The 27,564-nt window shown below is 51.6% G+C and overlaps 1 protein-coding gene and 1 long non-coding RNA gene across 3 annotated transcripts; one reads left to right on the forward strand and one right to left on the reverse strand.

Moving 5' to 3' along the window:
• Positions 1–8,681: 8,681 nt before the first annotated feature.
• On the forward strand, positions 8,682–26,490 carry CCM2L (CCM2 like scaffold protein). 2 transcript variants are annotated; one of them, XM_059705848.1, is made up of 10 exons: positions 8,682–8,820; positions 9,308–9,472; positions 13,080–13,163; positions 13,259–13,442; positions 15,167–15,621; positions 18,427–18,562; positions 20,233–20,296; positions 22,214–22,343; positions 22,639–22,777; positions 23,893–26,490. In XM_059705848.1, the coding sequence occupies exons 1-10, from the start codon at positions 8,791–8,793 to the stop codon at positions 24,207–24,209; spliced, it is 1,704 nt and encodes a 567-aa protein (XP_059561831.1). In that variant the 5' UTR covers positions 8,682–8,790; the 3' UTR covers positions 24,210–26,490. The 2 variants fall into 2 exon arrangements, with proteins under 2 accessions (XP_059561831.1, XP_059561832.1); XM_059705849.1 differs by lacking the exon at positions 20,233–20,296 and having other exon boundaries at positions 23,893–24,029.
• LOC132239501 (uncharacterized) lies at positions 10,228–13,283 on the reverse strand. The gene is made up of 3 exons (XR_009454067.1): positions 13,097–13,283; positions 12,305–12,390; positions 10,228–10,757 (listed from the first exon to the last, which is right to left on the reverse strand). It is a non-coding gene; the product is annotated as an uncharacterized LOC132239501 (long non-coding RNA).
• Positions 26,491–27,564: the final 1,074 nt, after the last annotated feature.

Genomic DNA, 27,564 nt, shown 5'->3' on the forward strand with positions numbered 1-27,564 from the left:
ACATGCCGGAGCCCTTTGTGAGGGGGGCGCACGGAGGATGTGGACCCAGATCCTCTTGACTGTTTCTCCAGGGCTGACCGTGCCAGTTTTCACCCCATCTTGTTTCACTTAAACCTTCCCTGGCTTGCAACTTCCCTAAAAAAATAAGTGTTATCAACCCATCTGACAGAGGAGGAAACTGAGGCTCAGAGATGTGACATGAGGGTCACCCTTGGCAAGTTATTTTACTCCTCAGTGTCCTAGAATGGCTCATCTGGCATCCATTCTCCAGCATCCTAAAAGGAAAACTTAAAAAATAAACCTCTCTCATCTCTCTCTCTTCCTCCCAATTTTTTTTTTTTTGGGAGGCAGCTGAAAATTTTTGGTGGCCTTGCTTCGGTAAGGCTTAAAAAAAACGAAAAACAAAAACAAAAACAAAAAAACCTCTCTAGGAGCTGGGAGTCCTTACGGCTCCATGAGAGACCCAGCGAAGAGGGAATAAGACCGAGCTGGCAGTGGAGGCAAGGCTTGAGGCTCTCGGGAAGCCATGGCCACAGTTTCGGACCTTATTCCATCCCCACCCCCCTCATCTCAATCCCACGAAACCTTCCCTCTGAACCTCTGCCTGAAAGACATCTGACCAGCAGAAATGGCCCTCAGAGAGGGCTGCAGGCACCTCCTCCTGCTTCTCATCCTCAGGAAAAAAGCTTAGCCCCTTAAGGACTCCCCACCCTCACCCCCAGGAACTCAGGGCCCATCCCTCCAGGCCTGAGGTCCCTCTCTGCCAGCCTGTCCTCCACCTTATCTGGTCCTTGCCAGTCCTCTGTTTCAGAGTGTCTCAGTGGAGAAGGGCACCATCCCATTTCCAGTTGTTGTTGTTTTGTTGTTTTGTTTTTGTTTCTGTGACAATCTACCTCAGCCAGGCTCTTCCCCACCAGAATTGGATCCCTTCAATCCCCGACTCCTGCTCCCCATTTCCTGCCCTCCACCCCAGCCTAGCTGTTCCGTCCTCTCCCAGAAACCCTACAGGGTCCTTACAGTGAGCGCAGGTTCCAGAACCACAGCCCAGTGGAGTCCTCATGATGAGCCATCTGCCCTCCACATCCATGTAAAGGAGAAATGGAGGCCCAGAGCGGGCTGGGGACGTGCACAAGACCACACAGGAAGTCAGTGGCAGAGTAAGGCTTTTCCTGGAGCTGAGACAAAATTGGGTCTGTCTTTTTTTTTTTTTTTTTTTTTTTAATTGATTTCAGAGAGGAAGGGAGAGGAGAGACAGATAGAAACATCAATGTTGAGAGAGAATCATCCATCGGCTGCCCCCTGCACGCCCCCTAGTGGGGATTGAGCCCACAACCCAGCATGTGCCCTTGACCTGAATCAAACGTGGGACCCTTCAGGCCGACACTCTATCCACTGACCCAAACCGGCTAGGGCGGGTCTGTCTTAATTTTTCCAGGAATAGAAGAGAACAGGATGCTCTGGGCACCCAATATGCCAGGCCCTGCCCTGCCCTCAGTATCTTCATCCCCAAGAGACCAGTGTCCCCATGTCCAGGACAGACTTCTGTCTCCTAGTTTTCTTAAACGGACCCCTCAGGCTACTACTGACTGTGCTCCCCAAACCTCCCCAGCACCACGCAGTCCTCATCACACCTCCATGCACTGACGTTCCATGTGCCTTTTAATTGCCATCCCGGGCAAACAGCACAGGCCGCCACCCCTCCATGCCAGGGACTCCCAACAACAAAGTCTCTTTTGGTCCCCTCCTCATCTGCCTCATCCCCAAAACCTGCCTTTCCCCTCGCCAGCTCCCTGCTGAACTCGTGTCCCACCGGAGTGTGTCGCCCACGAGAACGGGAGAAAGCAGAGAGTAGGGAAGGCAAGGCTGGGGAAGGTCTGGGTCTCGGGGCGAATTTCAAGGGGACTGAGAGCATCCACGGAAGATCTTGCCTGGCAGCCCCCGTGGCCTCCCAAGAACCAAAGTTCTGAAGGTCCTTTCCGTGGAGCTCACCTGGGCTTGGCGTGGGGAGAAGCCTCAGGCAGTGGGAGAAGGTTTTAGGGAGGAGGGTCCATGGGTTGTAAATTCATGGTAATGAAAATGATAACGTGGTGGTGCTAGACCATAGGGAGTGGCGAGGACTCTGGCCAACAGGAGAGCACATACCCCGCCGATAGGTACGAAAATTCAAATATTTGAAAAATCCTGTGCTGGCCAAACTCAACACTCATGTTTGGGCCCTGGGGCACCGGTTTGAAATCTCTGGTTCAAAATGAGAACATTCTGGGAAGCTCTACAGCTCCTGGATACCCCTCTGGGGAAGTGAAGGACAGAGGCCCCGGCTTCCTCTGAGACTTTTCTAGTCCAATCTCAACTTTCACCACCTGCCACCTAAGAGTTGGCCCCACTGACGAGGGGAGGGAGGTCAGGGCATCCCAGGGCCCCTGAGTTAGGAACCACCCTCTGCTAAGGGCGAGAGACCCCTCCAGTGCCTGAGGAAGTTAGTTTGGGATCTTCTCTAGTGTGGGGGCCCCAGGTTAGGAAGAACCTGCATTGGGTGGGAGGACTGTCCAGGTTCAGGATGAGGACTGAAAGCCAGAGCCCAACTGCCCCATCCAGTGCTGGCCCCTGCCACCCTTTGACACCCGTCTCCCTCCCAGGTAAAGGTGGAGATCGGGCCTGCAGGGAGAGGAGCTATCCATTTCCCTACCAATGTGCTTTGTGATTTCTCAATGAAAGGGACCGAGTGCCAAGCCATGTGGGCAGCGGTGGGGATGGGGCCTGAATACCCCCTTCCCAACCAGAGGGGCTTCTGGGACCCTGGGGCTGGAGGGAAAGGAATGGTATGTGCCATTCTGTTTGGGGAGGAGCTAGGGCATTCCCAGGGTCTTGGATGCTTCCGGTAGAGGCAAGGGGAGGGAGAGCAAGAAATTGTGGAAGTGGGAGAGGAAGGCTCCGTCTGGGATGGCCTGGTTCCTGGAAGCAGAAATCTCCCCAGGGAGGGAGGGATGGTCCTCTCCTGCCTGGCCACCTCCACCCTTTCCTTCTCACTGCAAGGAGGGGCTGCCTTCTCCCCAGCAATCCTGGCCTTTATTCTATGCACAATCATTGTAAGGGCACCCCCAGGCCAGGCTGAAGGGGTGAGGGCCTAGGGCACCTGCAATAATCCCAGAGTGGAGGGTAGCCTGAGGCAAAAGGCGGTAAGAAAGGCACCAGATGAGACAAGGATATTCCTCTGTCTCCCTCTCACCAAATCCCAGAATCCATCTCCATTGGGCTAAACCACCAAACTTGGAGGCGCCTCCTACACAAAGCCCGCCATCCCCTTGGCTTCCCAAACCAGTCAGAAATACTAGTAGCTGGAAAGGACCCAGCGATTCCCAGAGCCCCCTGTTATTATTTTCACCCCTGAACATCCTAGAGTGTGGGAGATTCTTCCAAACAAGCCTCCATTCTTGAAGAATCATTGATTTTCTCATATTCGATGAACTCAAGCTGAGCTTCTGGTTGCAAATAAATGCTACCAAGACCTCAAGTTAGCTTCTAGGGCCGGGGGCTGGAGGGCTGGGGCATATCTGTGCTGTATCGCAGTGTTTACACAATTCTCTAGAGCACTAGTAGGCCTGCATTCCTGCCCCCATCCCCCACCCCCAGGGGTTAGGAGCCCAAGGTGAGAATCAGCGTTTTATCGCCCAGCATCCTCATTTACTGAAAGGATAAGCCCAGAGAGGCAGCCAGCCCAAGGCCACACAGTGAGTTGGCGGCAGGCTGGGTTCTTCAGGGTGCCACTAGGGCACCCCCAGTACTGACCCCTCCTCTCCAACCCAGCCCCCCACTCCAGGAACCACTAGCCATGCCTGAGGGGCTGATCTCCCTCCCTCAGCACAATTCCGGGTGATTCTCGCCTCCCAAATTGGCCCCCACCCCTGTCCATTCTGTCTCCGGTTCCTGTCCGACCTCCTGGTATTTACTACATCTGTGCCATCCTCAGCCCTCCACCCCCGCCCACCCCTCTGCGCTTCCCCGGGAGGGGGAGGGGCCCCAAGCTGGGGCTTCTGTACTGAGACTCTTTTGTACACCACAAACTTTTTGTATATTTTTAATTTTGCTGCAACATGAGATATTAAAAGTCATTTCAGTACGCGTTGTCTGTGTCCTGTTGTTTTGGCTGTTCTGGGTCGGAGGAAGGGGATGGGGGAGGCGGGACGGGGAGGAGGGTGCTCTACACAAACACCTTTGGCTGGGAGGGTTAGGCTGTTACACACAGCTCCCTCCATTGGCCAGAGCCTCATCAGGCAACCAGAATGGAGGGGGTGAGCAAAGGTTTTAGGAATTAGCTCCAAATGCTTCATTTTACAGATAAAGGGGAAAAAGAGATGTTGTGGGGCCAACTTGCCAGAAGTCTGAGTCCATGACAAAATCAGGACCCAGACTGAAGTTTCTAACCCCCCAAAACAAACATTTATTGAGTACCTACTATATGCCAGGCACTCTACTCTTTTAGGCGCAGTCAATTGATCTCTCTCTCTCTCTCTCATCACTGAAAAGGACGTATCCTCAGGTGAGGATTACAAAAAATAAAAGGAGGGGTTGTGCCCTCCTCTGGCTCTGTTTACCCTTCCACTGGTGACACGACAGCTGTGTGGAGAGCCACCTTGAAGCTGAGAGCACCCCCTAGTGCAGTGATGGCAAACCTATGACACGCGTGTCACCTCTGAACTCATTTTTTTGGTTGATTTTCCTTTGTTAACTGGCATTTAAATATATAAAATAAATATCAAAAGTATAAATCTTTGTTTTACTACGGTTGCAAATATCAAAAAATTTCTATATGTGACACGGCACCAGAGTTAAGTTAGGGTTTTTCAAAATGCTGACACGCCGAGCTCAAAAGGTTCGCCATCACTGCCCTACTGCGGTGGAGCAAGCTAGGAAGCCCCTGGGCCCTGCACGCCTGGGGCCCCCACACCCGTCCTGGGCTACTTTTATGATGGAAGAGATACGCTTCCACCAGGTCTAGGCCACTGCTCTTGAGGTCTCTGTTACAGCCGCAATATGCTCTGGCTAATCTATCTGGTCCTTAGGTTCCCGAGAGAAGTCTTTTGAAGGATCTGGGAAAGGTTTTCCCTCACGATAGAAACACACAAGAGGAGGAAACCCTTGCAGGATCATGATGGACATATTACTCCCAAAGCCGCAACAGCCATCTTGCCAGCTGTAGGAGTGTTCTAGAGGCGCCAAAACAAACTACCACACGCTGGGGACTTAAACAACAGACACTCATTTCCTCATAATTCCGAGGCCAGAAATCCCAGATCAAAATGCCGGCAGGACTGGTTTCTTCCGAGACCTCTCGCCTTGGCTTGCTGACGGCTGCCTCCTCGCATTGTCCTCACACGGTCTTCCCTCTGTGTGTGCGCATCCCTGGCGTCTCTCTGTGTGCACGGATTTCCTCTTCTGGTAGGAACACCAGTCAGCTTAGATCAGAGCCCTCTCTATGGCCTCATTTTAACTGATCTCCAGAAACAGTTACATCCCGAGGTACGGGGTGTTAGTGCTTCAACGTATAAATATTGGGGGACACAAGTCAGCCCATAAGACCAGCAAAGTGGAACTATAAGGAACTTGCTGCCATTTTTTTTTGTTTCAAAGATTTTTTTTTATTACTTAAAGTATTACAGAGTATTACATATGTCTCCTTTTTTTTTTTTTTTTTGACCTGCGCGATTAACCAGCCCTGAAATCACTTACCATTGAACTTCCTGCCTGAAGAGATTGTCCTTCTTGCCTAAGCCGCCTTCGGTAGTCTGTTCTTTGCAGCCCAAAGCATCACAATTCAGGCACTCTGTGTGTGTTCAAGCTGTTCCCTCCACCCAGAGTGGCCTTCCTTCCATATGCCCTTCAAGGCTTGGCTTGGTGACTCTGCCTTCCCCCAACTAGTCGCTTGCCTTATATCAGAATTCTTTACCTGAGTGTCCATCTCTCGAACCAGGTTAGGGTCAGCATATGCACTGAACACCAGCTGCCACATTCCCCGCTCCTGCCCCATGGCAAGCATTGATAATCAGTCCCCTTCTCATGCTGGGAGTAGACCTGGTGTTTATAATCCTCTACACACACAGAGCTCCAGGCAGCCCCTGCCAATCAGCCGGAGGTGGCTCAAAAGAGATGAATTCTATGTGCCACAACTGCTAAGTCTTCGAGAGCAAGGACTTTGTTTCACTCATCTCTTTTATGATTCACAAGCTAATTTTAATAATAAATGTTACCATTGTGTGCTTCTGTTTCCATTTAATCCCTGCAGCTGCTTCTGAGGCAAGCGCCAGCATTATCCTGCTTTTGACACGTGGGGACTCTGAGCTCCCAGAGATGAACTAACTACTTGTTCAAGGTCATAAACACTTGAACCCAGGGCCGCCTGTCCCCACCTACTTTCAGTGACATTTTCTTTTCTTTTTTAAAAATATATTTTATTGATTTTTTACAGAGAGGAAGGGAGAAGGATAGACAGTTAGAAACATCCATCAGCTGCCTCCTGCACACCCCCTACTGAGGATATGCCCGTAGCCAAGGTACATGCCCTTGACTGGAATCGAACCTGGGACCCTTCAGTCCGCAGGCCGATGCTCTATCCACTGAGCCAAACCGGTTAGGGTTGAGTGACATTTTCTAAGCACTAGATCTGTTTATGGCCCTGGGAGGGAGTCGAGGGGGGCCCTGCAGGGAATACACAGGTAGCTTGCTGTTTTTAGTGGCACTCAGAACACCTCTTGTCCTATCTGAGATTCCCAGCAGTTCCGTGATGTTTGGAGTTAGTTCAGAAATAACGGAAGTCCTAATTTTACAGAGAAAGGAAAAGGTTTGCAAAAGCCAGCCGTGGGGGTGCCAGAGCAAGAAATCACCTTTCACTCCCTGCCGCTGCTGGGAATGCAAGGCTTACTGCAGGGGTTACGTGGGAGTTTTGATGTCAGCAGCCGTCAGGGATTGGTGGAGCAGTCTGGCTTCTTCCTGCTGGCCGGCAGGCTAATGGAGATCTTTCTTCCTGCTGCTAGGAGATGACTGGCAGGATGTAGGGGAGCAGGAGGGTGTGGCTGTGTGAGCTTGCACTAAGCAGTCGGGGCCATTTCCCCTCCCTGGAAAAGGGGAGGGAGGTGGGGGGGGGGGAGGCTGGCAGCTGGCAGTCTCCTGCTGCCCTCACACCCAGAGGCAAGGGGAGCTCCGACCCTCATTCCAACAGCCACTGACCTGGCACACCCATGCTTTCAGAAGAGCTTCCAAAACAGTCCTGTGCACTGTTTGGCGACTGCACTCCACAATCTGCAACAGCTCCCCCATCCAGGGCCTGATCGCTTTCTGTCACACCTCTGACTGCAGGGCAGGGCTTTGGGGTTGTTGTTCCCACTGGAAACACAGGAAGCTGAGGCCCAGAGAGGTTATGATGAGCGACCTGCCCTGGATCCTATAGCAACTCAGGTCCAGAGCTTGGGTCTCCGGAAGCCGCAGGTCATGGCAAGGGGAGGACGGGTCAGTCAGAACCTTTCCCACTGTCCTGGGTGCGGCATGCGGCGTGGATAGGCCCTAGAGGTGAGCGACCAGGCTTCAGATCCAGACCAGGCAGAAATCCCAGGTCCTCCTCTTATTCCCTGTGACTTCCTCGGCCAGCCTCTGCCGTTGAGCCTTTTTTTTTAAAAAAAAAAAGTCTGTATAATGGGTATAATCATGTAACCCAAAGTTGTGAGGAATAAGTGAGACGAAATACATAGTGCTCAGCACAGAACCACAAAGGGGAGCTTTTATAGCCCAGGACACAGAGACAGAGAGATATTGGCTGCCCTGACCGGTTTGGCTCAGTGGATAGAGCATCGGCCTGCGGACTGAAGGGTCCCAGGTTCGATTCCAGTCAAGGGCGTGTACCTTGGTTACGCGCACATCCCCAGTAGGAGGTGTGCGGGAGGCAGCTGATCGATGTTTCTAACTCTCTATCCCTCTCCCTTCCTCTCTGTAAAAAATCAATAAAAAATAAATTTTTTAAGAAATATATTTATTGGCCACTTCATGTGCCAGGAACTCTTCTAAATGCATTTAATCCTTACAAGGGCACTATGAAGTCAAACTGTATATGCCCACTTTATGGATGAGGAAACTGAGTCACAGGAGGTTAAAGGATTTGCCCAAGGTCATAACCCTAGTAAGTGGCAAAGGCAGGATTCCACTCGGGCAGCCTGTCTCTGAAGCCCATTCAGTACTGCCTCCCTTAATAGTAAGGGTAAGTTTTAACAATCGTAACCTGCTTGGACACAGTATTGTATAGCTGATGAAGCACTTTCACACCAACTCTTTCATTTAGTTCTCACCACAGCAGCCCAGAGAGGGAGACAATAGTAACTCCCAATTCATAGTGGGGCGGGGGCACTGAGGCCGTGAAAGGGGGAACTGACTTGCCTTGCCAACGTCACCCAGCAAGGTCAGCGGTGGAAGTAGGGGTAGAGTTTGGGATGTTCTGACTCCAAATTTAGGGGACCCCTAGCCTCACTCAACTCCCAAGCCCCCTCAACAGCAAGCCTCTGGCTGGAGGCCTTGACACTGTCTCCCCAGGTCAGTTGCTCTGGCTGGGCTTCCACTGTTGAGCTGAAGGTCCCAAGGCTACATCCCGCCCCCTCCACTCTGCTCACTATCACACAGGAGGGACAGGAACTCCAGGGCTGGTGGAGTTTCCGACCAGGCAGGAAAAGGAACAAAGGGGAACTTTAGGGGGGGGGGTGAGGGGGGGAGTGGCGGCTAGGAGGGCAGCAGAAGTAGAAGGGACGCTTCACCATGGAATATGAAGTCAAGAAAGGGAAAAAGGTAGGTGGGAGGCTGGGAGGGATGCAGGGCGGAGAAATGGCCCTGGAGCTGGGGAAGTGGGAAGCCTGGGGCGGGGGGGGGGGGGGAGTGAGGGGCAGAAACAGGGCCTTTCTTCTCATTTGGAAGGACTTTTCTCCTCGCCCTGGAGCAGTCAGACATTTGGGTTCCAAACTCCCTAGCCTGTCCTCCCTGTTCTCAGCGGCCGTTGCCATCCCTGGAATATAGACAGACAGACACCGTCCAGGGAAACCCAGCCAGACAGATTCTTTTGGGAGATACTCCCCACCTCCTTCCCTGGTGTCCTGGGGGATCCCTCCTGTAGCTTCTCAGTCCGAGGACCATGAAGAGGCCCATTCCCCTGCTCCCTGCCTCCCGGGACGGAAGGCCCTCTGCAGAGCAGTTCCGTGCTATAGGCTTCCAATCTGGCTGGAGACACCTACCTGCTCCCCTGCTGGGCTCCAATCTACTGCCCCCCATCTTTACACAGGGCCCCCTCCTAAGGCTGATGTTCCCAAAGGCCGCCCGCCGAGCAGGAGCCGCCGTTCGGAGCAGTGTGAGCCGCCGGCCCCTGCACTCCATGCCCCTCTATCCCCCTGACTACCTCATCGACCCCCAGATTCTGCTGTGTGACTACCTGGAGAAAGAGGTCAAGGTGTGTGCAGAATAGGAGAAGGGGTGGGCCCATTCTTGGGGTGAGGGGTGTAGGGGGGGGAAAAGTGTTCCTCCACCCTCTTGGTGTCCCTGGCTGGTCCGAATATTAAACTGACAAATACAGATTCACAGGAGAAAAGCATCCACGTTTTAGTCAAGTGTTGCATGTCCACAGGAGCCCTCACATGAGAATGAAGAGCCCCGAGGAGTGACCAGAGCAGGAAGCTTTTACGCCTCTTTGACAAAGAAACAATAACTGTGTGAAGAATTGACAAGGCAGAGGGTTTCGGGCTAGGGCTAGGAAAGGGTGAGGAAGTAACCAGGTTCATTTATAGAGCCTTCTCGGGCCTAAATCCATGTCTGCCTTCCTCCTGGTACAGAGAGGGCACCTCTCTCACAGATTTATCTCCTGCTTTCAGGGGAGGGGAGGTCAGAATGTTCTCTCAAACTCCTTTGGCTCAAGATATTCTTTTTAAAAAATATATTCTTATTGATTTCAGAGAGGAAGGGAGAGAGAGAGATATAGAGACATCAATGATGAGAGAAGCCTCCTGCACGCCCCACACTGGGGATCAAGCCCAAATCTGGGTATGTGCCCTGACCAGAAATCAAACTGGGACCTCCTGGTTCATAGGTCAACGCTCAACCACTGAGCCATGCCAGCAGGACAAGATATTCTTTTTTAAATATATATTTTATTGATTTTTTACAGAGAGGACAGGAGAGGGATAGAGAGTTAGAAACATCGATGAGAGAGAAACATCGATCAGCTGCCTCCTGCACACCTCCTACTGGGGATGTGCCCGCAACCCAGGTACATGCCCTTGACCGGAATCGGACCTGGGACCTTTCAGTCTGCAGGCCAACACTCTATCCACTGAGCCAAACCAGTTAGGGCAGGACAAGATATTCTTAATAAGGTGCCATATTTGGGGGTAGCATGTCCTGGACCCATCAAGAGAGACCTTACCTACCTCTCCCCCAACACCTACCCCTGCACAGCCCTGTCTCACACAAAGGAGACTCGGAGGAAAGAATCTGGGCGGCCGTGTCCGTGCCTCGTACTGTGGACCCTCAACTGGTGACCTCCCCGTGCTCAGTGTCAGTGTTCCCATCGCAACACGGGGCTCCGAACCTCCCCCAAGGGAGAGCCGATGGGAAAGGGCTCTGTGTGCTCAGAAGCCGCACCTTCCTGTGAGAGAGGCCTTGTTGCTGCTCAGTGTCCAGGTCCAAGGAACCCAGTTCAGCAAACCACAGGGGACTGGGACCACTCAAGGGCTTGACTTCTATTTCAGGAACACCAGGAAGGAGCAGTGAAGAATCCTCTTACCCAAGGAAGATTGATATGGGGTTAAGAGTGTCAGGTTTAGCAAAAACAATTATATTTGAATTTCCGGTAAACAAGTAATACTTTAAAAATATACGTATATATATTTTTGTTTGTTTGTTTTAAAAAATACATTTTATTGATTTTTTACATAGAGGAAGGGAGAGGGATAGAGAGCTAGAAACATCGATGAGAGAGAAACATGATCAGCTGCCTCCTGCACACCCCCTACTGGGGATGTGCCCGAAACCAAGGTACATGCCCTTGACCGGAATCGAACCTGGGATCCTTGAGTCCGCAGGAAGACACTCTATCCACTGAGCCAAACCAGCTAGGGCAATATATATATATATATATATATATATATATATATATACACACACACACACACACACACATATATTATTGATTTTTACAGAGAGAAAGGGAGAGGGATAGAGAGTTAGAAACATTGATGAGAGAGAAACATCAATCAGCTGCCTCCTGCACACCCGCCACTGGGGATGTGCCCACAACCAAGGTACATGCCCTTGACCGGAATCGAACCTGGGGCCCTTCAGTCCACAGGCCGATGCTCTATCCACTGAGCCAAACCAGTCAGGGCTTACATTTATTTATTTATTTATTTATTTATTTATTTATTTATTTATTTATTTTTATTTCAGAGAGGAAGGGAGAGGGAGAGAAAGATAGAAACATCAATGATGAGAGAGAATCATTGATTGGCTGCCTCCTACACATCTGCTACTGGGGATTGAGCCCGCAACCTGGGCATGTGCCCTTGACCGGATCGAACCTGGGACCCTTTAGTCTGTAGGCCAATGCTTTATCCACTGAGCCAAACTGGCTAGGGTAGTAATACTTTTTTAGCACTAATGTATGTCCCAAATACTGCATGGGACTAAAAAAATACTAAAACAACAACAACAACAAGCATTTGTTGTTTATGTGAAATTCAAATGTAACTGGAATCTTGTATTTTATCTGGCAATCCCATATGGAGGGAAAAGCTAACACTTAAAATTTGGGAACTGAAATTTCATACAGAATAAAAAGAAAAGGTTTGATTAGTTAAATCCACCTAGAAGAATAAAACTAAAAGTAATAAAAAAAAACAACTTCATTCTTATATTGATGGAATAACATAAGTTAACTGATAGCATTAAGTTATAACTAAGAATGAATGAAGAATCAATTTATTGATTTGGGGCATCATTTTTCTCACAAAATGGTGTCCGAGTTTGATACAACATTCATTCCTTTCTATTTGATTTCTGCAACAAGATCACAAAGAGGGTGAGTGACTTGCACAGTCAGTTGATCCTGGTGTTTGAGGTGGACAGAGCCACTCAGGTCAGTTCTTTCAAGCTATTATAGTGACTTTTGATTCCATCATAGCTAAATAACTGTGTTCAGGCAATATAAGCTAGCAGTGAGAGTGTGGGCTGTGGTGTGTGCAGTCCAGTTTTGTCCTTTCTAGTGATATAAATTGGACATGTTATTTACCTGTGCTGTGCCTTAGTTTTCCCGTGCTTAACTTGAGGATGAGTCCTGGCCGGTGTGGCTCTGTTGGTTGAACATTGTCCAGTGCACTGAAAGGTCATCAGTTTGATTCCCGGTCAGGGCACATGCCCAGGACATCAATGTTTCTCTCTCTCTCTCCCTCTCCCTCTCCTTCTCCCTTCTTCTCTCTCTCAAAACCAGCGGTTCTCAACCTGTGGGTTGAGACCCCTTTGGGGGTCGAACAACCCTCTCACAGGGGTCACCTAAGTCCATAGGAAAACACATATATAATTACATATTGTTTTTGTGATTAACCACTATGCTTTAAATATGTTCAGTTTGTAACAATGAAAATACATCCTGCATATCAGATATTTACATTACGATTCATAACAGTAGCAGAATTACAGTTATGAAGTAGCAACGAAAATAATTTTATGGTTGGGGGTCACCACAACATGAGGAACTGTATTAAAGGGTCGCGGCATTAGGAAGGTTGAGAACCACTGCTCTAAACAAACAAACAAACAACAAAAATAATAAAAACAGATTTAAATAAAGAGGATGAATGTGCACAAAGCTCTCAGGACTGTGCTGTGTCTGGCTTCCATGACTGGCTCAATAACAGTTACGATCAGGTTCTTATTATTAATGCAGGTATTTCTATCTCAGTCTACCTGCACTGTATCAGTGAGGTCAGGTCCTCCAAGGCTTCCGAGTGACTTCTTCCTGCCCTTCTCCCACCACGCCCCGCACCCCAACCCTTTTTGCCGTCCAGTTCCTGGGCCACCTCACCTGGGTAACCTCCTCACTGAATCCCTCCAGCCGAGATGAGCTCCTGCAGCTGCTGGACACCGCCAGGGTAAGGCTCTGGAGAGGGGAGAGGCAGGGTCTGTCCCCTTCTCCGTGTCCCACCCAAGGCCCCGGGGGACTCAGGAGATCCGACCCACCACACAGCAGCTGAAGGAGCTGCCGCTGAAAACCACGGCGGAGCAGGACAGCATCCTGAGCCTCTCGGCCCGCTGCCTGCTGCTCACCTGGCGCGACAACGAGGAGCTCATCCTGCGCATCCCCACGCACGAGATCGCCGCCGCCTCCTACCTGCAGGACGACGCGCTGCACTTGCTGGTGCTTAAGACAGGTATGGCGGGTGGGGCCTGCCCTGGCTGTGCTTCCACAGGGCCAGGAGGTGAAGGGGCAGAAAAGCCTCAACTCCTTGTTTTGGGGATGTGTGTGACCCGGGGCATGAACAGGGCTGAGGCTGGATGACGGGGCGATGGAAAAGGCCTGACCACCCTATCCTGAGACTAGGGTCCGGCCATGGCCATATGCCGTAAGACCCAGCCCAAGGCTGAGGTCGAGGAGTGGGCGGCCTGACCCACCATCCTGAGGTCAAGTGGAGAAGCCAGAATCCTGAAGTCCGGGAAGGGCGTGAAGTTAAAGGGCCTGGTGAAGGGGGGCGTAGCCGCAGCGCTCAGAGGATAGGGCGAACCTCGGCGAGGGGAGGGGTCTGATCGAGGGGAGGAGTTTGATCGAGGGGAGGAGTCTGATCGAGGGGAGGAGTCTGATCGAGGGGAGGAGTCTGATCGTGGGGAGGGGTCTGATCGTGGGGAGGAGTCTGATCGAGGGGAGGGGTCTGATCGAGGGGAAAAGTCTGATCGAGGGGAGGAGTCTGATCGAGGGGAGGGGTCTGATCGCGGGGAGGAGTCTGATCGAGGGGAGGGGTCTGATCGAGGGGAAAAGTCTGATTGAGGGGAGGAGTCTGATTGAGGGGAGGGGTCTAATCGAGGGGAGGAGTCTGATCGAGGGGAGGAGTCTGATCGTGGGGAGGAGTCTGATCGAGGGGAGGAGTCTGATCGAGGGGAGGAGTCTGATCAAGGGGAGGGGTCTGATCGTGGGGAGGAGTCTGATCGAGGGGAGGGGTCTGATCGAGGGGAAAAGTCTGATCGAGGGGAGGAGTCTGATCGAGGGGAGGGGTCTGATCGCGGGGAGGAGTCTGATCGAGGGGAGGGGTCTGATCGAGGGGAAAAGTCTGATTGAGGGGAGGAGTCTGATTGAGGGGAGGGGTCTAATCGAGGGGAGGAGTCTGATCGAGGGGAGGAGTCTGATCGTGGGGAGGAGTCTGATCGAGGGGAGGGGTCTGATCGCGGGGAGGAGTCTGATCGAGGGGAGGGGTCTGATCGAGGGGAAAAGTCTGATCGAGGGGAGGAGTCTGATCAAGGGGAGGGGTCTAATCGAGGGGAGGAGTCTGATCGAGGGGAAAAGTCTGATCGAGGGGAGGAGTCTGATCGTGGGGAGGGGTCTGATCGTGGGGAGGAGTCCGATCGTGGGGAGGAGTCCGATCGTGGGGAGGAGTTTGATCGAGGGGAGAAGTCTGGTGGAGGGGCCGGACCGAACGCAGGGGCGGAGCTCGAAGCTAAGGTAGCCAGTGGGAGATGTCAGACCTTGCCAAATAAGGGCGAAGCCTGAGGCCAGGGGCGGTGTTGAAGGGAAGACGGAATCCTAGAAGGGGGCTCTGAAACCAGGGACAAGGTCCGCGTTAAGGGTACAGAGGGAAGGGACAGTCTGACCACCCCTAGGACCTTTGGCAAGATCTGAGGCGAGGAGCACTGGGGTGGGGCGGGTGGGACGGCCTGCGGAGCCAAAACTAGGGGTGGAGCCTGAGGCCGGGACGGCCCCAGAGCAAGCACCCGGAGTGAGAGGGGGTCTGGCCTCAGGACTTTTAAGCTAAGGGTGGGGCCTGAAGCCAGGGCAGGGCCAGGCGCGGCGGGCCACCACCGAGGCGCCCTCAGGTCCCCCGGGTGGCCGCCGGGGGGCACTCTTAGCCCAACCTCCTGTGGCTGAAATCTCCCCCGCCTCTCCTAGGTCTGGGCGTGGACCCGGTGCCGGCCGGTGTAGACGCCAGCCCTGGCGGGGCCGGGCGCGACCCGGGCCCGCCGGGCGCCGCTCCCGAGAAGCGGCGGGTGGGCACCACAGAGCGGCGCCACACCATCTGCAGCCTGGACTGGCGGATGGCGTGGGGCGGGGGCGCGGGGGCCGAAGCCCGGGCCGGGGGCGGCGGCGGCAGCCTGGAGCGCCAGCGCGCCGGGGCGCGGGCGTCGGGCAGCTGGGAGCGGCGGCAGACGTTCAGCGGCAGCTGGGAGCGGCGGCACGGCGGCGGCGGCGGCGGCGGCGGCAAGCCGGGGGGCAGCTGGGAGCGGAGGCAGGCGGGCGGCGGCGGCAGCTGGGAGCGGCGCCACCCGGGCTCCAACCCTCTGGACCCGCAGGACCCCAGCCCCGACGCCTACTGCAACCTCGTCATCCTGGCTGTGGCCAACAGGGTGAGCCCGAGGGCACCCCGCGCCGCTGCGCTCTGCTCCCGGGCGCGTCGGGGCTGGGCTGGTGCCGCTCTACCCCGCCCCCGCCCCCGCCACCCCCCACCCCCCCAATCCTGCCCCATTCACGAGGTTCCTGGGCTCCACCCTGGCCTCTTTCCTTCTCCCTCCTTCTGCCCTACCTAGGACTTCAGTTACTACCTGTGAGCCCATGACGCCCAAAGGCTTCTAGACGCCAGCCCCGGACCCTTGCAGGACACTTCCGCCTTACTGTCCCAATAGGATGAAACTCAAAATAGACTTGATTTCATCCCTCCTCCAACCCTGCTCTTTCTCCAATATCGTCAGTGTCCGAACTGCCCCGGTAACAATCATGAGGACACGAATCCCCACCATGAATCGAGTGCCAACCCATGCCAGACACAGAACCAGCATTAACTTATTTCATTCCAACAGTGACCAGTAGAGGGGAATATTTCAGTCACATCCATTCCATAGAGAAGGAAACCGTGAGACTAAGTAACTTGTGCAAGGTCACACAGGAATCAGGTGACCATTTCAACATTGGTACCCAGGAATTTCAGGGCCTGTACTCGTGGGGACTATGTCGTCACCCAAGGCAGAAGCCTTTCTGCCACTCTTTCCTTGCCTACCCTCCCTCCACCCATTCTCCGCCATCACCCTTGCTTTTATTCATTTGACCATATTTGAGTGCCATCTTGTGCTAGGTAGTGGGCTGGGTGCTGTGGGTACAGAGATAAAGGAGACATACCTGGGGTGTCCTCCCAGTCTTAGGGAGCTCACAGTCTAGCAGACACGGTCCAGCCCTGTGGCTTCTAAGCTTTTCCTCCGGCCCAGGGTCCCATGGTGAACAAAACAGACATGTTGCCTGTCCAAAAGGAGAGATGGATACTCATCAGAAAACTTGGACTCCGGAGCTGATGCGCTCTTCCTTGAAACACTTTCTCACTTGGCTTCCAGCTCTCCCCATTCTCCTGGTTCCCTCCCACCCGTGTCCCTGGCTGCTCCTTCTCTAGAGCTGCTTCCTCCTCTTCTCCTCAGCTTCTTAAGGCTGGCGTGCTCCAGGCTTAGTCCTTACACCCATTCCTAGATGGTCTCTTCTCGTCTTGGGGCATTTAAAACACTGAGAACTCCCTAGAAAGTTTCTCTCTCATCATCAAGTCTCCAGACACGTTTTTCCACTCTGCCCCTTCATTCAAAGGTCTAATGACATAAAAGCTGAGCTCCCACTCTTCTCCCCCAAACCTGCTCCTGCCTTGGTCTCCCTGTCTTGATTGATGGCAGCTCTGTCCTTCTGTTGCTTTTACCAAAACTTTGCAGTGATCTTTGGCTCCCCATTCTCTTTCACACAACCCATATCCACTCTATCAACAAATCCTCTTGGCCCTATTTTAAAAATATAACCATCCCAGCCCTGACTGGTTTGGCTCAGTGGATAGAGCGTCAGCCTGCGGACTGAAGGGTCCCAGGTTCAATTCCGGTCGGGGGCATGTGCCTTGGTTGCGGGCACATCCCCAGTGGGGGGTGTGCAGGAGGCAGCTGATCGATGTTCCTTCTCATCAATGTTTCTAACTCTCTATCCCTCTCTCTTCCTCTCTGTAAAAACATCAATAAAGTATATATTTAAAAATATATATATATATAACCATCCCAAAATGCCTATCCTGGGTCACATTTTAATTTACACCTGAGCTTTTTTTTTTTTTTTTAGAGATACAAAATAGGAAATGCCCTCATGGAGTTAATCTCTACATCATTTATAATTTTTCTGTGTCTCTTGCTTGAAGGCATAACGAAGTCAATGAAAGAAGCAAATTCTGCCCTAGCTGGTTTGGCTCAGTGGATAGAGTGTCAGGATCCTGGCTTTGATTCCGGTCAAAGGCACATGCCAGGGTTGCAGGCTCGATCCCCAGTAGGGAGTATGCAAGAGGCAGCCAATCAAAGATTCCCTCTCATCTTTGATGTTTTTATCTCTCTCTCCCTCTCCCTTCCTCTCTGAAATCAATAAAAAAAATTTTTTAATAAAACAAAGTCTTTATATTTGTAATCTCCAAAAAATTTCACCCAAGGACTTCAGTTCCCTCCTTCTACCAGAGACTGAACTTTATGTATTCATCCTGCTTCCAGGGTGCCAGGAAGCTCATATCTAAATATGGCATCTGGTAGTGTAGTAACTATGTTGAATCTAACACTTTTTATACACTTAATTCTTCCTTCTCCTACTAGGTATTGGGAGACCTGGCTCTAGTCGTGGCTAATCACTTTACCTCTCTGGATTTCAGCTTCCTACCTGTAGACTAAAACAAATTGGGGATTATTTTATTTATTTTTTAAAATATTTTTATTGATTTCAAAGAGAAAGGGAGAGGGAGAGAGAGATAGAAACATCAATGATGAAAGAGAATCGTTGATCGCTGCCTCCTGCATGCCCCACACTGGGGATTGAGCCTGCAACTCGGGTATGTGCCCTTGAATGGAATCGAACCTGGAACCCTTCAGTCCGCTGGCTGATGCTCTATTCCCTGAGCCAAACTGGCTAGGGCGAGGGGCTTCTTTTAGATAAGCTTCAGGAGGGCCCATGAATCCCCAGGAAACTGGGTTGCATGTGTGCATTTTTCAGGACAAGAGGGTTAGAATCACCACTGGAGTCTACAAAGGCATCCAAGACCCCAAGACCAGCCATTTTGATGGGAAATCATTTTGATGGGAAATACCCTCAAAGCCCTTTTATTAAAAGGTATGTGTGTCTCTGTGAGCCTCCTCACACTGTGCCTCCTCCTCCCTGGCCAGGATGCTGCCGAGGAGTCCTGTGCCCTCATCTGTCAGGTCTTCCAGATCATCTACGGGGACCAGAGCATCGAGTGCGTGGACCGGGCTGGCTACCACTACACATCCACGCCCGAAAGGCCGTGGCTCTGCAGCCGCAGTGAGTAGTCGAACTCCTGGCCTCCTCTCCTATGAAACATCCCGAAAGGCCAGGGGAGGGAGGATGCCCCAAGACTTAGGGCCACTGAAAGCCTTTAGGGGTTCTATCTCTCCTGCAATTACAGTGTACCCCCAATATGGGGTTCTTAAAAAATGTCCGTTTTCACGATGACCTCAAACCTAGCTGCTTCACAGGCGTTCTGGTTGTCAGATTCAGAGCAGCTGAACTCCTCTCCCCCTTTTGTTTTTGGTGTTCCTTCTTTCGCAGAAACTTAAGATAGAGCATTGTCTGTCTGTAAAGCTGGCTAGCCCCGCTAGGACAGTAGGTCAAAACCCAAATTTCAAGACTGGTCCTCGAATACAATCAAGGGCTGGAATGAGAATGAGACCCAGAGGGAATTTACTGAGCACCAACGATGTGCCAAGCAGCCTTGTCTGTCCTGTTTGGCACTGTATCCTGTGTGCCTCGCCCAGGAACAGGGGCATCACAGATGCTCAATTTTATTTTTGTGAATCAATGAAAGAACTCTCTGTGAGGCCTCCTGATTCCGATTTTACAGATGAGGACATCAAGGTTCAGAGTAGTCAATAAATTAGTCAAGCATACACAGCTGCTAAGTGTCAGAGTTGGGATTCAAACCCAGGTATTCTGATTCTAAAGCTCCTATTTGCACCAGCTTCACTCCCCATGCTGCCTTCAAGGCCACTAAGCGGATTTCCTCAGGCACAGCCCCCTCAGCGCGGTCCCTGTTTGCATAGTTCCAGCGACAGGGAGCTGGCTCTTTACTTCTGGAGGCACGCCCATCTGTAGAAACTTGGCTTGAGGAAGCTGGGATAACTCACTAACCGTCACAGGAATGATAGGCAAATAAATGAGGTAATGCAATAAATATTTCAAGAAATTCATTCGACAAATATTTATTGAGCACCTACTATATGCTGGGCTCTGCTAATCGCCAGGATATATTGCTGAGCAAAACCAGATGTGGCCCTGCCCTTATGAGGCTTGCATTGCTGAGGTAATGTGACAGTAGTTAAATAGTTACAAAAATGCAGTGCAACCACATGCTGTGCTATGAGAACATATAATGAGGACCCAGCCTGGCCTGGGGACTCAGGGGCGTCCTAAAGAAGTGACATTGAGTGAGCCAGGATCCGAAGGTGAGGCTAGTACCTGGCATCAGTGAGATAACAGGGCTAGGCACAGAGACAGTTCTCTGTAAACAGTGCTTCTTTATTCTCAAGAATGATTTCCTTCCCTCTCAAAGTTCTTTTTTGTGCCACCTCAAACACATCCAGTTTACAAAATACACCCTCACCTGTTCCCACCGCTGTTATACCCAAGACCCTCTGAGGTGGACAGGAAGGTGATGTCCCAATGTTGGGGAAGTTGAGGGCCAGGTGACAGGAGGTGAGTTGCCTAAGATCATCTGTGTGTCATGGGGGTGAGGTGTGTGTGTGGTGGGGGGGCAGGGGCCAGGAATCGTGGTTAGCAGCTTCCAGTCGCTGCCCATTTCCGAGTAAATGCTAACGTCCTTATAATTGTTTACAAGGCCATCTGTTCCAGCCACCATCCCAACCCCAGGGAGGGACTGAGGTTGAGGCCTCAGAGGCCGGGGAGGCTGGTCCCTGCTTTGCTCCCTCTGACAGCCCCTCTGTCTGTGGTCCCAGGTGACAGCTGCCGAACCGACGGGACTTACGCCTATGATGCCGACTTCAGCTGCTGCAGCTCTTTGTGGGTACCACCCTTGCTGGGGAACCCACTCTCGCCCCCCCCCCCCACACACACACCTGTTCATAAACAGGGTTGTGCTTCTAGGCATTCTTGAACCCTCTGTGGGTAAGAAAAGTGGGAGAAAGTGACCCCACTTTGATTTGTGCTGAGACATTGGGCATTAGGGTGGGAGGTAAACTGAACTCTGATGAGCTCAGAGGATTCATGCCCTGAGAGACCTAGGAAGTGGGCCTACGTAGGCCTGTGGTTCTCTCCTAGTCATCCAGACTGAGGTCCAAAACCACAGCTAACGCCAAAGGGTCGTTTTGGTTTATTTTAGTTGAGGCTCCATGTAATAGAAAACCCTGAAAAAGAAGAATAGCTTAAACAAGATGGAGCGTTTCTCCCCTGTCTTTTACATAATATATTAGGCCAGCATTTCATGCATGGTCTCATGGTTGTTAGGGGCCCCGGCCTCTCTTTTCCTCCCTCCTCAGCACTTACTTCCATCCTGAAGGCCACCTCATGTCCCAAGAAGGTGGTCATAGCTCCAGCCAGGGGGGCAGCATGCCAGGGGCCTCTTTAAAGAGCTTTGCTGGAATTCCCACTGGCAATGTTTGCTTACATCTCATTGGCCAGAACTTGGTCACGTGGCTACAAGTAGGAAGGCTGGAAAATGTAGGATTAAAAAAAGAAAAAAAAAATCTCACCACCATGCTGCACTGCTTCCCTGTAGGTAATAGAAAAGGTAAAGACCGGGAGGCAGGTTGACTTTTTATTAAGCAATATTTATTGCCAGGCACTGTGCTGTGTGCTAGGGATACAGTGGGGAACAAGACAAGGATAACACCCATGCTTAACACATAGTAGGTACACAACAAATGAAGAAACACAAGTTCCCTGCTCTTGCATGGTTTACCGTCTAGCACAAGTGACAAAGAAGTCATTATTTAATAGTAATGAGCATTAATGATAATAAGCACTAAGGAGAAGCTGAGAGTGCCAGGAGGGCCTCTCAGAGGTGATGACACTGGAGCTGAGACCTGGAGAAGGAGCATTCTGGGAGAGGGCACAGCAAGTGCACGGATTCTGAAGCAGGATAAAGCTGGGTGTGTTTGCGGATCAGCAGGAGGCCCCTGTGACTATGGCAGTGACTATGGTCAGAGAGAATGTTTGGTGAGATTTGGAAAGTCCTTGTATGTCATGAGTAGACTCTGTGACCTCATTTGATAGAGGGTCTAACCCAGTCTGGGGGGATCAGGGAAAATTTTCCTGAGAAGATGACATTTAAAATCTAGGTACTCTCTCCCTGGAGCAGGCCCATGCATCTCCTAAACTCTAAGGGACCCCCAGAGGCTTGCAACCAGGGAGCAATGGGCAGTAGCAGCTTGTCCCAGGTTAACCCCTTGAACCTGTCTCCAAGGCCTCTTTTCTCTAACTCCAGTGAGCTGACAGCAGCCCCACCTTGGCTCACTTTTTTCTCATAAAATTTCTAGAGAGCCAAAGCAACCCCAGCTACTCTCCCCTGTTTCTTCTATCCTAGGCCCTTTCTTGTTTTACTGTCCCCAGCTTTAATAAATGTACTCTCAAAATAAAAAACAATAAAATAAAATCCAATGATGAATAAGAATTAGGTGAGCAAAAGATAGGGGGAGAGAGACATTCCAGGATGATGGAACAGAATGTGCAAAGGCCCAGAGGTAAAAAGGTCCTTGGAGTATTAGAGGAAAGGAAGGCAGGGTGGCCTGAGCACAAACAGCAAGAGTGAGAAGAGGCTTGAGAGGCAGCCAGATAATGTGGGGCCCTGAAGGAGAAAATGGGACCTCGGATGAGGCCTCAGGCCCAGAGCACTGGTAGCTATGCCCTCCCACGTTCCACCCACGGCAGGAGAGGAGCTGGAGAGAGATGAGTGAGGACTCCTTTCTGTTGTCCCTGCAGCAATGGCTCCCAGGACACATTTGAAGCGTGTTACAGCGGCACATCCACACCCTCTTTCCATGACTCCCACTGCAGCGGCAGCGACCACAGCGCCTTGGGCCTGGAGCAATTGCAGGATTACATGGTCACGGTGAGCTGGGGCACCAGTGCAGACAGCACAAGCAAAGGCCTAGAAATTGGAGGAGACATAGGTTATTTCAGGAATCATAAATAATCTTGGACATGACTGAAGCATAAGACCCAGAGTGGACGTGAAGTTAGGAGAGTACACTGAGGCCAGCTTGCTGAAAGGCCTAAACTAATGTCAGCGAGCATTTTCAGAGGAGGGCTGGGCCAGGTATGCCCTAGGAGAGGGCTCTGGGCCTTTCAGGAAGGGGTTGGATCGGGGTGCTTCCTGGGATTGATCTCCAATGGTGTCCCCACAGTTGCGGAGTAAGCTGGGCCCCCTCGAGATCCAGCAGTTTGCCCTGCTGCTGCGGGAGTACAGGCTGGGGCTGCCCATCCAGGACTATTGTTCGGGCTTGTTGAAGCTCTATGGAGACCGGCGCAAGTTCTTCCTCCTCGGTGAGCCCCCTGTCCCCCCCACCCCACCCCACCCACCCCCCGCCCAAAGGTCAGCCAAGGCCCCTGCATGGTCATGACATTCCTGGTCAGTCTCCAGGCCGGGAGTGTTTGTTCCTTATCTCTCAGCCTCTGATAAGGCCAAGGTGATGAGATCCATGGAGCATATGAGAAGACCGAGGTGCAGAGAGAAGGGACTTGCCTGCAGTCACAAAGTCAGTAAGAACAAAGCACTGGTATAACCATTCCATCTTCACAGCAAACCTGGGAGAGGAAAGGATTCTTCCCATCTGACCCCCTGAGGAAGCTAAGGCTCAGAGAGGCTAAGGAGCTTGTTCAAGGTCACACAGCTAGTGAGGAGGGCTAGTAAAACAACAGTGGGAATGACAGTGTTACTAAGTTAACATGTATTTGGCCATTACCATGTGCCAAGCATCACCTCATGGAATGGCCTCAGTTCTGGGAAGTAGAAACTATTATTTACCCCCGATTTTGCGGATGAGCAAACTGAGGCTCAGAGAAGCAAAGAACTGAAGTCACATAGTTAGTAGTGACTGGATTGAAATGAGCTCACTTTTGTGGGGCACTCTGTGTGCTGAGTACCGTATTTAATCCTAACAAACCTACCAGGAGAAGATGTGTACTTTTCTCAATTTTACCCGGGAGGAAAGTAGAGCTCTGAAGAGTTCTGTGTGTTTTTTTAATTTATTGATTTTAAACAGGGAGGGGGGGGGGGAGAGAGAAAGAGGGAGGAACTTCATGAATTCATTGGTTGACTCCTGTATACGCCTTGATCAGGGATGGAACCTGCAACCCTGGCATATCGAAAACTCTCCAACCAACTGAGCCACCAGCCAGGGCCCAGAGTAGTTATTTAATGAGGGTCACACACCTCTGTAATGGGGATGTAGCAATAATAAGCTAACGTGCAATGAGCATGTACCAGGAACCACGAAATCTGTCATTATTCTCTGGCTCAGAGTCGAGGAACTTGTGCAAGGCCACACAGCCGGTGAGGGGTGGGCGGGGACCTGAACCCGGATTTCCAACGGAGGTGACCCCTCTGTGGGAGGGGAAAGGGCTGAACCCCCAGGAGTCACCTGCCCCCTGGCCCGCAGGGATGCGGCCCTTCATCCAGGACCAGGACACTGGCTACTTCGAGGGCTTCCTGGAGGGCGTGGGCATCCGCGAGGGCGGCATCCTCACCGACAGCTTCGGCCGCATCAAGCGCAGCATGAGCTCCACGTCGGCGTCCGCGGTGCGCAGCTACGACGGCGCGGCCCAGCGGCCCGAGGAGCAGACCTTCCACCGGCTGCTGGCGGACATCACGCACGACATTGAGGCGCTGGCCCCCGACGACGACGAGGACAGCACAGATGAGGAGGCGCGGGGCTCCCCGGGCGGGAATGAGGCATCCGAAGACAACTACCTGTAGCCTGTGGCTGCGCCCAGGCGGAAGGCGGAGCGCGTGGCCCTGCAACCTCGCCTTGGACTCTCACTCTGGTCTGGGGAGGTGCCCATCCTCAGGGCCCCTCCTCACCCCACCCCCAACCCCAAATCCGGCCTCCATTCCCCGTCTCAGATCCTGCCCGTAGGGCTCCGGTTCCTAAAGTCCGAGGCAGTCGCTTGGGGCTCAGCTAGCCACCCTACTCTGCTCGCCCGGGATGGGCACGTCCCCCTGGCCCCCGGGATCCGCACCAGGACACCCCTCCTCCCTGGACTGCGCTTCTTTCTGAAGGCCTCGCTAGGGGTGATGAGTGGGCTCCACCTTCTGGCCGACTGAGAGAAGAATCCCCACAGCCCAGAGACTTCAGTTCCTCCTGCTCCACAGTTGGAGAGACTGAGGTTTAAAAGAGGGAAAGGGACTGGAGGGAATCTCCTGATTCTCCTGCGATGTTATCTCAAACCGACCAGGCTCAATCTGTAGAGGGTATTTTTAAGGCTCTAAATAGCAGGGACTCCCCCACCCTCCCCCCCCCCACCACTGAATCAGATCATCAGTGTGGAGTAGAGGTTTTTCTCTACTGAGAGTTGACTCGGAGGAGGGTGATCTGGATCCCAGTCCTAAGGCTCCAATCAAGTTGCTTATTCAGATCTTTGATTTGAAGCCAGACAGACCTAGGGCTGCCCTCTCCAACCCTGCCTTTGGGTTTCTTTGGCTACCCAAGACCCCTGAGAGGGGGTGTGGTTAGTGTCTTATCCCCTAGGCCCCCATCTCCTCCCTGTCAGATGATATGGGCCCCACCTGCCTCAGAGGGAGGTCATGGAGATGAACAAAGGTCAAGACCTGAGTGCTGGGTCTGCCACATGACAGGCACTCAATAAAGGCTGTTCCCTTCCACACCTAACATGTTCTGACTCAGTTTACCTGTCTTTACCCTGTGTGCAATAGGCTGGGAATGAGGTGGGAGTGAGATCTAAGAAGACCCTGAGGGAGCACAATTTGGGAAGAGGAAATAGGACTTGCCCTCACAGCTCCATTGCAGCCTGGCTTCATGCTTAAGCCAGAAAAGTACCCAAGACTCCACAGAGCCATCCCAGTGGTATTGGGTAGCCAAAGGAACCTAAAGGCAGGGTTGGAGAGGGCAAGAAGCATAAATACAGCGTGTGGCCCAGCCCAAGTACAGGCTTGGAGGCTAAAAGAAATGAGCCCTGAAAGGAAACCAGAGACTTGCCTAGAAGAACTAGGCAAGTTTATCCTATATAATAAAGATGTAAAATGCAAATTGACCATCACACCCTCGCCCAAGATGGCCGCTCCTATGTGGGCACAAGATGGCCGGCAGGGGAGGGCAGTTGTGGGCAATCAGGCCAGTAGGGGAGGGCAGTTAGGGGCCATCAGGGGAGGGCGGGCAGTTAGAGGTGACCAGGCCAGCAGGGGAGGGCAGTTGGGGGCAACCAGGTTGGCAGGGGAGGGCAGTTGGGGGTGATAGGGCCAGCAGGGGAGCAGTTAGGCGTCGATCAGGCAGGCAGGGGAGTGGTTAAGGGGTGATCAGGCTGGCAGGCAGGCAAGCGGTTGGGAGCCAGCAGTCCCAGATTGTGAGAGGGATGTCCGACTGCCAATCCTGTGGGATCGGACCTAAACCAGCAGTCAGACATCCCCCAAGCGGTCCCAGATTGGAGAGGGTGAACACTGGGCTGAGGGAAATCCCCCCGCCAGTGCACGAATTTTGTGCACCAGGCCTGTAGTTTATAATAACATTACAGAGCCCTCCGTGGCAAGATACATGGTACTTACTAGGAGGTAGGTATTATTATTACCCATTTTTTAAATTGATTGAGAGAGAGAGAGAAACATTGATTTTTGTTGTTCCACTTATGTAATGCATTCATTGGTTGATTCTTGTATGTGCCCTGACTGGGGATTGAACCCACAACCTTAGCATATCGGATGATGCTCTAACCAACTGAGGTACCCCGCCAGGGCTACTATCACCCATTTTAAAATAATAATATTATTGTTAGGGCTTCAGCTCCAGAGAGTTCCATGGTTCATACTCAGTTTGTGGCAAGTGACCATCTCAGCATAATTGGTCTGTGCAAGATACTTTTGATATTTTGCTTTGTCTTATTTTCCCCTTGTATCTACACATTCCCCACACTCCTCCTCCCTATCATGGGCACCCACTCCTATGTGTTGATATATGTCCCTGGACATAAATACATACAATGTGTGTGTGTTTACACTACATAAATAGTATTGGGTAAGGATCTCATTTTGTTGCTTCTTTTTCACTTCATAATATGTTTTTAAGATCTACCCATCTAGCTTGTTGCAAAATATTCCAAGCTGAGCATCCACTGTTTTGTGTATCCATTCTCCCCAGTGATGGACACTCAGGTTGTTTCCAACTCCCTCTTACCACAAACAACACTGAGATTCACATCTTTGTGGATGGCTCTTATGGAGCTACATGAAAACTTCTTCGGGCTCTGTACTCAAGAGTAGAATTACTAGATCACAGGTCATATAGGTTTTAAATGTCAGTAAATTCTGCTAAAGTGGCTCCACTGGCAACCTGAGAAGGATGCTCTCTCCCCACGCTTTCATCAGCTTTTACATTATTGGACTTTGTAATTTTGCCTAGAGATTGGGTGATAAGGTGGCCTCTCATTGTTTTAACTTGTATTTCTCTATTAATCCTGAAATTCAGAACCTCCTGCTATACTTGTCAGACATTTGGGCTCCCCCTTCAGTGAATTGCCTGTCCAGATCTTTTGCCCATTATTTATTGGGTGTCTTGTCTTTCTCTTGTTGATTTGCAGGGGTAACTCATACATTTTAGATATTAACCTCTTGTTGGCTGTTGATGTTCCAGACACCTTCTCCCAATATGTTGCCCATATGTTAGCTATGGCAGTGGTTCTCAAACTTTCGCATGCGTTAGAATCTCCACAAGGTTTGCTAAAACACAGATTGAAAACTCCACCCCGAGGTTCTGGCTCAATAGAGCAAGCATGAGTCCCAAGAATTTGCATTTTTAACAAGTATTTAGATGATGGTGATGGTCCAGGGATCACACTTTGAGAACCACTGGTCTAGGGTGCTTTCCTTGGAGCAACCTTGTTCCATTGAACAAATCCTTAATTTTGATCTTTTCAAGTCTATTTATCCTCATTTTATGGCTGAAGGAACTGGAGCTCAAGGAGGTAAGTGAACGACCCAAGGTCACACAGTGAGCTGGGATTTGGACCCATAGCTGGCTAACCCCAGAGCCCATGCTCCTAGTTGCCCAGCTATCCTGTCTACCAGACTGCAGGATGTAGTGAGCTCATGCTGAGGCATTTGG

The sequence above is a fragment of the Myotis daubentonii genome, chromosome 8 (genome assembly GCF_963259705.1).
Source record: "Myotis daubentonii chromosome 8, mMyoDau2.1, whole genome shotgun sequence".
Lineage (NCBI taxonomy): Eukaryota > Metazoa > Chordata > Mammalia > Chiroptera > Vespertilionidae > Myotis > Myotis daubentonii.